General features: G+C 45.3%; 1 protein-coding gene across 2 annotated transcripts in view; it reads left to right on the top strand.

The window, feature by feature from the left end:
• Positions 1 to 13753, top strand: part of grin2aa (glutamate receptor, ionotropic, N-methyl D-aspartate 2A, a) — a 388199-nt gene that overhangs the window by 332817 nt on the left and 41629 nt on the right. For both annotated transcript variants that reach the window (XM_078559026.1, XM_078559025.1), the window contains exon 12: positions 7147 to 7334. In XM_078559026.1, coding sequence (XP_078415152.1) covers positions 7147 to 7334 — 188 coding nt within the window. The remainder of the gene's footprint in view (positions 1 to 7146; positions 7335 to 13753) is intronic.

Below are 13753 nucleotides of genomic sequence, written 5' to 3'. Positions count from 1 at the left end.
ATATTTTATTTCATCACGGAAACCTCATCCCACCTATGGATGAGGTTTGATGAAAAGTGTAAAGGCTGCCTGGCCGATTTGCCTGTCTGCCAACCGTAAGGTTGGACCAGCAACAAAAAATTGCAGACAATTGTGCCGTTAATAATCTTTTCAAATGGTTTGTTCCACTCAGTGCATGTAGTTCAGTTTAAAGGGATTCAGTCATTCCTTTACTTTGAAACATCTATACACCACAAGAAATTAACCGGAGCTTATATAGGCCTTTATTATTTTGGATTTATTTATGATCAAACATTTCACCACGTCTCACCTTATCTTTGTCTCAAGTTGCCTCCTGATAGCCTGTTTGTAAAAATAACTTTCTTATCCTTTAATTTGAACTGAAATTTCTATCAAGAAATGTAAAATTTGGTCACATGATATAGCTCTTAGCAGTTTAAAGTAGCCCACCACAAAGTGGTACTGCATGGGTGTTAACCCTGGTTGTGTAAGAAGACTGTTTAATTTTGTTAACTAGGTGTGCTATTGATGTAAACAAGGCAATAACAACCTCCTTCCCCCACACCCTGCCCAAATGAGGAAGCAACACCAAATCAAGTAGAACAGAATAAATTACAGAATTCATAGTACAGAAGAAAGCTATTTGCCCTTTCACCTCCCTGCCAGTGATAGCTGTTTAAATTGAGTTATCTACTCTATGGGTGGAATCGTCCCGGATTTGCACTAATTGCGGTAGCGGGTGTGAAAAAAGTTGTTTTACCTGCTGACCGAAATGGCGGGTTTTCGTGCCATATTATCCCTTTCCAGCGGGTCCACCCTCATCAATAATGCATTCACAGGAAACACTCCAGATCACTGCCAGGTGGGCTCGGATTTGCCCGCCACTCTGTGGCCTCAGCACTACCTCGCTCCGGGCGCCATAGTTAAAGCACACCAGAGCGCAGCCTACTTCATGTCTCAAGACCAGGACTGCTTCAGGCAACAGGTGGCCCCAAAACCAAAGAAGACGGCAGCTTCCAAATTTAGTGACGCCTCTCTGGGGTGCCCGCTGGAAGCAGTGTAAAGCTGCTGCGATGTCCTCTACCTCTACTCTGGCTGCAGGAGGTTCACCAGAGTCACCAATCTGGCCTGGGAGGTGGTGGCAGCGGCGGTCAGTGCAACCGGAGCACAGAGGAGGCCAGCCATCCAGTGCAGGAAGAAGATGAATGCTCTCATCCATTCCACCAGGGTAAGTCAACCACCTCAGCACTCTCAACTCACACACTCACAAACCCATCACACGTCCACAGGGATCTCACACCTCAAGGGACAACACCACTAACTCTCACATACACCCTCACATCTCCGTCAGGCTTATAAACTCTGAAGCTCGTGTCCACATCCCGTTCATGGCTCCGCTCACCATACAAGCATTCCATGCAGTGCCATGCGTCCTGCTCACACTCTGATTATCTGTTTTCATGCAGGAGAAGCTGGCTCACAACAGCAAGGAAAGGTCCCTGACCAGGGGTGGAGTGGCCCACATTCGGCCCCTCACTCACTTTGAGGAGTGTGCCATCGCACTGACTTGTGAGTTCAGGGACTGCACCTGCTGCGTCGGTGAGGTCGGCAGTGAACACCCACGTGAGGATCCTGCACCACATTGATCCTCTCGCAACGCAACTGTGAATGCTCTCTCTCCTGTTTTTTAGTCTGCTACCATGCGCTAATCATCCCTACTTTGCTTCACAGGAAGCTCTGCAAGTGATTGACACCCTCAGCCAGCCAGTTCCTCAGCTCCATCCACGTACTCACTTCCAGCCAAGACAACACTTCCTCAATTGAAGAGCTGCAAATAAGCAGCCTGGAAGACCCATCACAGCGCTTACCCACACCCTCCACCAGCACAGCAACACACACCTTGGTGGGACCTAAATCTAGACCGTGTTTTCCTACCGGCGTAACGGTAAATCGGGCATGGGGGATGATTCCAGTTGGGCCTTACGTTGCATCCCATTATCAAGATGCAAATCGCGTTCGTGCTAGCCTCCAGCAGGATTCGCATTCCACCATGGTGGACACCATCGGATGATCCTACTGTGCTTTTATGCCAACATGAAACTGATTTCTGCCCCTCCCGCCAAATTGTCTCCCCCATCCACCATGACGACCGCCGCCAACGGGATGAGACAATTCCACCCTAATTCTATTTCCTCAGTCTTTTTCCCAGTAGACTAGTGGAAACAACAGCACCAAAGGAGAACATGGAGAGTCCAGCAAAGAGTACTGTATAGGCAAAGACCAGTGAATTACAGAAAGGAAATGGACTGGGTGGAAAGAGAATGATTTGAGGGGTCTGCAATTCCTGTTTCCCAAAAACTAGGAGAATGCTTGTTTATCTCTGAAATTAATGATCCACGAAATTAACAGCCCACTAATGAAATCAAGAGGAATGCCTGGATGAAAACATGCAATTTCTGAGTTGATTTGTGGGTGAGCCATTAATTACTGAGAGAAACACTCCCAATTTTCAGATATTTTACTGCCATAGTGCCATACAAGAGAAGGAAAAAACACATCAGTGACTACCTATCAATACTTTCTCTAATGAGATTTGTTCAACAAATTTCCTGACATTAGTACTATAAGTAAACAGTGTATTTTGATTTGTTTTAGCATCAAATACCCAATTATAAATTTCAGTGCAGTATAACATACGATGCCCAATATTTTCCTCTAAAGACCAAAGTATTATAATTTCTTTTTATATTCTAGAACTCAATTTAATTTTCATCCATCAATAAAGTATTCATATTTTTATTTTATTTCCACAAATTATGAAATTGCAATACATAAGGTTGACATAAACACACTACTATATCCTGAACATGATACACAATGACTATCAACTGAATATTACCTGACAAGGAAACAAAATTATGAAATAATTGCATGCTATTCCATATTCAGTTCAATTTGTGCCAAGTCCTTGGAATTTTTTTTCAGAAGGAATAATCAATTAGCTCAGTCATTCATTGTTAATACCTCAGGTTTTGAGGTTAGATGACTTATTCTGTTCAGCGATAAAAGATATGCCTTTATCAGACCATAATGTTCACCCTATTGCAACAAAAGCCTTGTTTATACCCTCCAAACTAATGTGGTTCTGGATCCAAGACAGTGTTGTCAATCATAGGGACAGGTCCAGTGTAAACCATCTTCAGAGGCCGGCCATGTCTTAATTTAACAGCTAAAGCAAAATTTTCCCTGTGGACTTCTGAACCCCACCCTCAGGCTCACGTGGGGGTCAGAGGCCTGGACTGTTTGGGAAACAGTCATTGAATGTGATTTTCCCTGAAGCGGCCAATTGATTGTCAGAGGGTGAGCTCACCATCCAATTAAGGATGGTGGGCGGGCTCTGGAAGTAGAAGGACCAGTCAGAGAACTTCCAGCTAGAGAGTAGCTGCAGGGTGCAATAGATGGTAAGTGAAAGAGAGCACACTTCAAAATGGAGGCACTCTCTCTTCATTTTTAAAAAAAGTTTAAATTAAAAAATGGCTTTTCAAGCCAAGAGATGAGGGCGCATGCCCTCCTACAGGGTAGTCTGCGGCGGCTGCTGCACCCAAGAAGGCAGGGAGAGCCTCTGGGCCTGCATGGGGCCCGGATCCTTGGTCTGTCACCTGCAGGCCACCACCAGGCAGTTAATTGGCAGCAGCCGATTAATCACCTGCAGAAAATTGAAGACCAACTGGAAAATCTCAGTCAGCCCCCTTTAAATGGCCTTAAGTGGCCCTTTAACGAGTCTGATTGGATACTCATTGATTGTGGGCGAGTGGCCCTGCCTCCCCTCCCGCCATCCCACCGCCGTTCAACTGGCCTGGCAGGATGGAGCCGAGGAATTGGCACGCTGACCAGTAGCGCTATTTTCAGTACCTGCCCAACTCTGCTCCCAGCCCCAGTGAGGGGTAAAAATCAACTCCCAAATCAGCTCAAGGCTAGGTTTTATACATTGTGCTTATTTCTTGCATTCTATGGTCTACATAGCTGAATAGTTAATTATTCTGTAGTTGACCAATTTAGAAATTTTGGGAGGAACCTTGTTGAGGTGTTGGGGGATCTCGCCTACCAGCTGGAGAGCTGGTGACAAATCTGCACTGCCTCTTTTCAGGAAGGCTTGTCGAACCACAAGCCAATCAGGCAGTGGTGAGGCCAACGGCGGGCCCTTCCCTGGAATCAAGATACTTTGGGCGCAAGTGTCACCTGCTGAGAGCTGCCGGCCAGTCAGAGACCAGCAGCTCTTGTGCTCAGCAGCGCCACTGAGGAGACTGTGGCTGCTGCCAGAGCACAGCACTGGAGTCCCAGGAGTGCAGGGGTGGGGGAGCTGGTTTCACGGAGTGGGGGTCACAGGGAGAGGGGTGAATGTGGGTGAGCAGGAAGGGGGGGGGGTGGGTCTCAGCTTCCCAGTCCCTCATGTCTAGCCCCTTGATCAGGCAGTGTGTGTTTGATCGAAAGACGCCTCCCCTCTCCACACCCTGGAGGTGACAAGCTGGCCACACAGTTATAGCTTCAGTTCGTGCCGCATGGCGACAGGCCCTGCAGCTGGATTAATACCAGCAGTGACAGGATGAGGCCTTTAAGTGGTCATTAATTGGCCACTTGAGAGCCTCAATAGGTGGCGGAGTGGCAAGGTCGACCATGGGCTTTCCCGCTATCCTGCCTCCACACGGATTAATGCCCACTTAAGTGCCTCACCCTGCCGCCGCTGATATTAATCCAGCAGCGGACAGGGGGCTTGCCACGTGGGGAGCAAGGCAAGCAAACCCTGGCATGTTTGCTTGCAGGCTTCCAGAGGTGGGTGTTGTCCCTTGTTCAAAGGTACTCAGTACCTGATCAAGGGAACCAGCAATAGGAAGGGTGCAGGGCTCACTAAAAATCACTCCTGCTGCTGACCACACCCTCCCCTGCCGCTCCCACATCACGATCTCCCCTCCTGCCATCACTCACCTGTGGCTGAGTCCCTCGGGTGGCACTGCTGAGTACAGAAGAGCTACCAACCTCTGATTGGCTGATAGCTCATGGTGGGCAGGACCCATCCCCAGGGTCCTTAATCCCAGGGAAAGGCCTACAGCTGACCTGTTAAGTGCCTGATTGGCACAAGATGTGGCAGGCCACCTCAGAAACAGGTGGTGCGGGGTGGAAACACCCATCGCCTCCACAAGACTACACCCGTAGTTATGATAGGAATGCATAGCAAAAGGATGTATTTGAAACTCCTTGGTGTGGATCAACATTCCATTTGCCTTTTTGGTTGTTTTGAGAGCTGAGCAGCCATATGGAGGGATTGTGTACAGAGAGACCTCAACCCTCTGCACTTAGTGAAAATCTGGGACAATTCCACCATATCAAAGGGTTTGACAGAGTTGACATAGGGAAGATGATTTCATTTACTGGCAAGACCAGAACTAGCGGCGATATATATAAGATAGTCACTGTTAAATCCAATGGAGAATTCAGGAGAAACTCCTTTACCAAGAATGTGCTTTCAATGTGGAACTTGCTACCACAGGAGTAGTGAACATCATAGGTGCATTCAAGGTGAAGCTAGATAAGCACATGACAGCGTAAATTATGGAGGGATATGTTGATGAGGTTAGATGAAACAGTTGGGAGGAGATTCGTATGGGGCATAAACACTAGTATGCACCTGTTGGAATGGCCTTTTTCTGACCTGTAGATACTTAGCAATATTTTGTAAGATTGTTAATATATTATAAATATTTTAATTTGCTAATTTCAACCAAGTCATTATTGAGAGATACAAGGACAAGTCACTCTGGGCCATTCTTATGAAGCTACTAGTGCAACATCTCAGAATAATGACATGGTTAATTTAGAACTTGGATTTCACCATGTGAAGTATCATAGCCATTTTATGGCAGCGTTTGATGAACTAATCGAATAATTATTTTACTTGGCTGCTTTGAGTGTGAAGCTGATTTAAAGTTACCATAATACTGGTATTAGATGCCCTCAAATTTACAACTCTCTAACATGGGGCAGAATTCACCGGTTGGCGAGCGGGGGCGGGGCCCGCTCGCTGACGCGTAAAATGACATGCGGTGATGTCGGGTGGGTGTCCCGACGTCACTGTGCATTATTTAGATTTTCAGCTCAGCGGGCGCACAGCCGACTCGGCTACACGCCTGATGAACTGTCAAAGGCCTATTAAGGCCATTTAAATAGTAATTAATTCAATTAGCTGAGCTGCCAGTCCAACCTTAAGGTTGACAAGCAGGCGAAGAGCCCAGGCAGCCTTCACATTTTTCATGAAACCTCATCCACAGGTGGGATGAGGTTTCATGAAGGGTTTTAAAAGTCAATAAACATTTTTGAAATAATTCTTTCACATGTCCCAACTCATGTGACAGTGTCACATGAGGGGACATGTTTTAAAAGTTTTTATTTCTCTTTATTTAAATTTACACATGTCAAACCGATCTCCCTGATCAGGGAGATGTCTGCGCTCGTTCACGCGCATGTGCGAAAGAGCGAAGGGAATCCCCCCCCCCCCCCACCCCTGCCTGCACAGGGAGCGCTCAGCGCTTCTGGGCGAGCGTCACACTCGGCAGGCCTTAATTGGCCTGCCCACGTAAAATGGCAGCGCGTTCCGTTCGGGGGCGCTGATCGGGTTCGCGCCCGCCCCTGCACAACCCCCCCGACAGGGGGAAAATTCAGCCCATGATTTTCAAAGTAATGCTGCTACACAAATGCTTCTAAGGATAAACTTTGTGAAATAACAACTGACTGGAACACCATGCGTGCTGTCCTCTGGGCGCAGTCCCCCAATCTATGCTAAAAGGAGTTTTATCCCATAAGAGTTATCCAACACTGTCAAGAATGTACTGAAATAGTGTTAAAAGCACTCTGATACTTTTGCAAATATAAGTAGAATGCAATCAGCCAAAACCACCTCTTAACAATGCAAAAAATTCTGCACATAGCAAGTTCAACTTTGTCCGGTTTTACAGTGACATACACAGGTACTTTTCTTTACATGCTGGGAAGTGCTTTCAAATTTTGGTGATGATGCATGAATGTTTGTTGCAGGAAGTTCCTCCTGTAAAATCTGGCAATGCTGTTTCAGTAATTTTATTTATTTTATTTTAGAAAGTTGGATGCATTCATATATGATGCGGCAGTGCTCAATTACATGGCAGGAAGAGATGAAGGCTGCAAGCTTGTAACAATTGGCAGTGGATATGTCTTCTCGACCACTGGTTATGGAATAGCTTTGCAGAAAAGCTCACCTTGGAAACGTCAGGTTGACCTGGCTCTCCTGCAGTTTGTTGGTGATGGTATGGATGCTTTATATTATCCATTAACTTATGACTTTCTGTTGAATTTACACATTTATTTTTCTCTTCTAGTTAAATTCTCCATTATCATGTTGTTCCTGAAACTTAAGTTAGAAGAGATTTCTCTGTGGTGCTGGCTGAGGACTTAGATGCAAAACGCAGGCGAGTGAGTGTAATTCTAACGTCACAAGCTTATAAAGGCAGTTTCCATCATAAATTTGGACTTAAGAATTTATAGTGAAAAAGTTGGCACAAAATCTGTCAAAGTCATAGAAACATGAAGTAAGGTTTTCAGAAAGGATTTTTAAAAATAAATTAATAAAGAGATACACTGCTGTGGAATTTTGAATCTTCTCCCATTTTATATTCTGTTCTTTAAATGGGGATGTTTAGAGTAAGCTTTCAGCTTTTTGTGTTTTCATCCCCTTTCTTTGTCCACTTACCCTGACAGCTGAGAGGATGGGTTCTGACAAAAGGTCATAAGTCTTGAAGTGTTAACCCTACCTTCCTTTCTGCACAGATGCTGCCTGACCTGCTGAGTGTTTCCAGCATTTTCTGTTTTTATTCCAGATTGCCAGGGTCCACAGTATTTTGGCTTTTTGGTATACAGTCTGCTCCCAAATTGCACCAAGTCCTCCAACTCTGCATCCTATCATCTTCACGTTCTGGTGTTACACTGTTGTATTACATTTAGAATCTAAACCTCTTTTGAGATTAAACAAATAGAATGTAGAATATTTTGGAAGATAAATTGATTCTTTTCCAGTTACTGTTTACGCTATATTGAATCTCTTTTATAGACTTTGATTTATGGACTGAGGGAGCCATAAAATGAATTTTAAGCAGATGTATGAACACTTGAATTGATTTAGATTAGATTGGCTAATCCTTTCAGGACTGTGCATACAGTTGGGAGATTTTTTTCACTCTGCTGTCATGACAGATTTTCATGTTTCCATTTTACATGGGAGTTTGATAGAAGTGATTGAAAGGTAATAGGCGCCAGGCAGTTTAAAAAAAAAAGTAGCAATCTCTTAGTTTAGCAATTTTTTTAAGTCTGCTCCCTGCCAGTGAAGCAGTGGAAATGGGGGTTGGGTGCCAAATATAGTGAAATTTGTTCCTCAGAAAATTTAATAGCTCATTATTCAAGCAACTGGAGGAGATGTTTATTTTGCTTTGATGTGTTTGTGTACAATCTACGTGAAGCATTTCTTTCACTGTTGATTTAGAAAAAAAATTTCCTTGAGAGGTTATTTCACATGCCTATCTAGGAGGTATCCTTCCAAGATATCTGTTTTACCAGAAGTCTAGAGAGACTGTTCTCTAAGGGACTATCTGTGCACCCTTTCTCTTGTTACTTTACAAACATTAATCTTTTTTTAGAAAATGCATGTGTTGATGGGGACACCTGATCTTAAGGGGATTGTTTGGAGTGGGGAATGTGGCAGATTTATACATAGTACTTGATGGTCTCCTTACTGACCCCTAATCTACATTCAGTTCTTACCTTGAAAATTTATCTTTACTAGGTAAGCGTATCTAGGAAATGAATCAAAGGTTGGTCCAAGGAGTTGATATACAGATCAGCCATAATCCATTAGAATAGGCTTGTATGCTCAATGACCAACTCTTGTTCGTATGGCCAAGGTTTTTATCGACTCCCGGGAGCTGGTGGGGCCGGTAAAATCATACAGAGCTGTGTCAGATTGGCTCCCGGGTGAGGTCCTGCCACCCAGGCATTTTCCCAGATACAGAGATGCTGCCCACTCCAGAGAGGCAGGCTGCTGATAACCATAATTAAAGGCCCAATTAGGTGCCATTTTACACTGCTGTCGGCTAAATTCCAACGGTGGATTAAACATCCACTGAAGAGGAGGCCACCAGCTAATGGAGGAAGCCTCCATGTGGCAGCCCAAAGGGTGGGGGTGGCAGGCGTAATGCAGGCTCAGGACCTGCTTCATACCATGATCTAAGAGTTCCAATGCCTGGGTCAAAATTCAGGCCTGTGTTCCCAAGTGTAGAAGCTACATGTAAACCTAAGACTGATTCAGTGTAATTATTGTCACTTTCTATGTTTTCAAAACTGCAAAATCACTTGAGTAGAAATTGAACATGGTTGCTAGAAGGATAAATTTCAGGGCTAACATCCAACTCTGAAAGAATGCCTCATAGATGGCCAAACGGATATTGGGTAATTTTTCAAGCATCCCTGGCTGCTGCCTGAAGTTGCTGTTGGCTCCCCTGACTCCACAGCACAACATCCCATTGCTGCTCCACACCTGCTCATTCCAGGACGTACCTTCAAGCCTGGCCCAAAGTTTGTTACTTCAGATGGGCATGCTGCCTGTGGAGGCCCAACACCCACTGGCAGCTCATCCAATTAACGTCAATCAGGCCTGAAACAGGCCAGAGAGATATGTGTACCCACTGCACTGGATTCACCTCGATTGTCATATTTCTATGCTACAGTAGGGATAAGTAACAAAGACACTGCTCACAACTGATTTAAATGATGACATTTTGAAGAAACTTTGGAGGTGAAATTGGTCTACATATGCAGTGCAGGCTCTTTCACCATGCCAGTTTTTATTTTCCATTGACTTGGAAAACATTGCAAGATTTTTAATTTTGAGCCATGTAAAAACAACAGTGAGAATAGGAAATGAGTCTCCATAGACAGTTTAAACTATTATTCTCTGAACTTTCAAGGAAAAAGATCGGTTGCGGTGAAAAATCAATGCTGTTTGGAGCTGCTTGTGAACACCAATTCCACTCCCTGTAGCTACTACACTACCACATTTTTGTCAACATAAACCTAAATGGATTCTTATTGTATGTGCCCTGCAAAAGCTGACAACTTTCTCACAGCTGGTGCGGCATGATTTGTGTTTATCTCAATGTTAACTCCTTACTTGCAGCTGCATTACATTTTCTGCTTTACATATAGTTGCTGACATTTGAGAGTAGAATATGCCGTATTGGTGATGGAGGAGTTGACATGTATTTTGTCAACATAACAGACAAGTACAGAAACCATATAAATTATGTGATGATGGTGGTGTGTTACAGTTCACTCAGGGAGTTTGAGGGCAGAATTGCCCCAGAAGGCAGAGGGGCATGTTAGTGGGCTGGTGAAAAAGGCATATGGGACACTTGCCTTTATCAGTCGAGGCATAGATTACAAAAGTAGGGAGGTCATGTTGGAGTTGTATAGAACCTTGGTGAGGCCACAGCTGGAGTACTGTGTGCAGTTCTGGTCGCCGCATTATAGGAAGGATGTGATTGCACTGGAGGGGGTGCAGAGGAGATTCACCAGGATGTTGCCTGGGATGAAACATTTAAGTTATGAAGAGAGGTTGGATAGACTTGGGTTGTTTTCATTGGAACAGAGAAGACTGAGGGGCGACCTGATCGAGTTGTACAAGATTATGAGGGGCATGAACAGGGTGGATAGGGAGCAGCTGTTTCCCTTAGTTGAAGGGTCAGTCACGAGGGGACATAAGTTCAAGGTGAGGGGCAGGAGGTTTAGGGGGGATGTGAGGAAAAACTTTTTCACCCAGAGGGTGGTGACAGTCTGGAATGCGCTGCCTGGAAGGGTGGTAGAGGCGGGTTACCTCACATCCTTTAAAAAGTACCTGGATGAGCACTTGGCACATCATAACATTCAAGGCTATGGGCCAAGGGCTGGTAAATGGGATTAGGTAGGTAGGTCAGGTGTTTCTCACGTGTCGGTGCAGACTCGATGGGCCAAAGGGCCTCTTCTGCACTGTGAGATTCTGTGATTTGCACTAAGTGCGGTAGCGGACAGGAAAAAGGACGTTTTACCCGTTGGCCGCAATGGCAGCTTTTCACGCCATATCGTCCCAATCCCGCCTCATTAATCATGCATTCCCGGGAAACACGCCACTTCGATGGCGGGCGAGCTCCAATATGCTTGCCATGCTGTCACCTCGCCGCTTCATCATGCTGGGCGCCACATTTAAAGTGCAGTCGCACAAACACCTCTCAGTGCTTCCAGCCCAGGACTGCTGCAAAGAAGCCATGGCAAGAAAGCAAGAAGACTGCAGCCCCCCGGTTTATTGACGCATCCCTCGAGTGCCTTTTGGATACTGTGAAGGTCCGCTGTGATCTCCTGTACCCTCGCTCTGGGGGCAGGAGGGGCAGCAACATTACCACTCCAGCTTGGTAGGTGATGGCAGTGGTGATCAGTGCCAATGCTGCGCAGAAGAGGTTGGCCAAATAATGCAGATAGAGGATGAATGATTTCATCTGTGCCGCCAGGGTATGGCAACCACCTCATCACTCTAAACTCACACACTCAAGCCCATCACAATTCATTGGCATCTCACTCACTGCCAGCTCAAGGGACATCACCACCCATCCTGTCACACACACCCTCAAGCCTCCATCTGGCCTCATCTCCTCTGGAGACTGCCTCCCCAGCCCTCACTATCTTGAGGCCTCTTGCACAAATCAACTTGTGCCCCCACACACACTTTGTGGTATCCCCCCCCACCACCCTTCCCCAGTACAGCCCTCACCTTGCAACATCTTCCCTTGCCTGAGGCTACTTTTCTCCCTTCCATAAGCAAGCCCTAGCCCTGTGGCCATTGAAAAGCCACTCCCACCTTATGGCTGGTCTGGTAGGTAGAAACCTGTCTGTGAGCCCCTCCCCCTAAAAATGATGCGGTGCTGCCTGTGAAGCCTGGCGCTGATGACTGCGAGTGCTGCCCGAAGCAAGGTAGGCAAACAAACCTTGAAGTCCCGAGTGAAGTGCAGCTCACCAGGTAATGATTGCTTATCTTTTTTTTATTCTTTCACAGGATGTGGGCTTCACTGGCTGGGCCAGCATTTATTGCCCTGAGAAGGTGGTGGTGAGCTGCCTTCTTGAATTGCTCCAGCAATGTGGTTGACTCTTAAAAAAAATGCCCTCTGAACAAGGGCAATTAGGGATGGGCAATATATGCTGGCCTAGCCAGCGACGCCCACATCCCACGAACAAATAATTTTAAAAAGTCCAGTTGTGTACAGTTGTGAAACACACCGGAGTGCTAGGATGATCCAGCGTATGGGGGGGGATGGATGATTCCGCTTATAATGATATGTAGATGTATTACAATAGGGATCCTGTCATCCAACGGCAGGAAACACAGCCCACCATTGACAGGCAGAGCAGACAATTGCAAACTAGTTTCACGACGTCATGAAACCGATTTTTGGCCTTATCGCCTTATTGTCTGCTCATGCCACCAAACACACCTGATGCCAGCGGACACGGAAAATTCCGCCCTGAGTTGCTGCAGCAACATGCACTTTCACATGTATGTTGTTGTCTGGAGTTCCGGATAGTGATGGTAGAGGCTCCAACATTCTTTCCATCACATGGCTGACCAGGAACCTCTCCCGCTCTTACTAGCTGCCATTGGCGTTTGTTGGAAAGGATTTGCAGGTTGATATTCAGCCTGCTTGGCTGCATTATAAATGTGTCTTCCTTGGCCATCAAGTCCTGGGGGTGGGGCTTAAATCTGGAGCTTCTGCTCAGGAGCAAGGATGTTACCCACTGCGCCACAGGACGTCCTTATATAAATTATGCACCATTTCTGTACTACCAACATATGTCACTTCTGGAAATGGCAGATAGGTTTTTTTTGTTATCTTTTATACAACGTCTGTGGTAATCCTTTGTAAATACATAGGCATGATGTGAGATAATCCATTGCTGGTTCCTTGATTTGGGTTCATCTCAAGAAATATTTACCAGCACAGCCTTGTAAGCTTCGTAACACAGCACCACTGTGGCAGTGTTGCTTTTGAGAGCATTTGTTTTATAATATTGCTGTCATAAATGTCATTGATTCAGATTTACAGAGGGTAACATATGGCAGTTGCTTTCTCCTCATTCTTTTTTCTTTCTTTATGATAAAAGACTTATGGGGTATCTGGGCTTTTTTATCCATATAAACAGAGTCTGCTATCCATAACTCTTGCAGTCAGTAAGGTTTTCATTTGCCTGTGGTCTTGGTGCTGAATTTCTCTGTATGGAATATTTAAAAAATACTCTCTGAATTTCTCTGTATGGAATATTTAAAAAAATGACTGGGATGCTGTAACACAGGAAAAGGTTGAGACAATGTCACACTGTGAAAGCGAAGCTACAGGATTTTATTCATGTGATGAGAGACAGATTCCTGAAATCCTGTTGTGCTTAATTCACACAGCAGATGTACCGACTGTCAAAATATTACATATTACATAGAGTTTAGAGCACAGAGACAGGCCATTCAGCCCACATGATCTATGCTGGTGTTATGTCTCATATGAGCCTCTTACTAACCTTCTTTTAACTTTATTTCATTATTCATAAATAAAATTAGAAAATGCTGGAAAAACTAAGCAGGTCTAGCAGCGTCTGTGGAGAG

The sequence above is a fragment of the Cetorhinus maximus genome, chromosome 15, assembly GCF_964194155.1.
Source record: "Cetorhinus maximus chromosome 15, sCetMax3.hap1.1, whole genome shotgun sequence".
Lineage (NCBI taxonomy): Eukaryota > Metazoa > Chordata > Chondrichthyes > Lamniformes > Cetorhinidae > Cetorhinus > Cetorhinus maximus.
The sequence above is the reverse complement of the archived record's forward strand: the minus strand, read 5'-3'. Positions and strand labels throughout refer to the sequence as shown.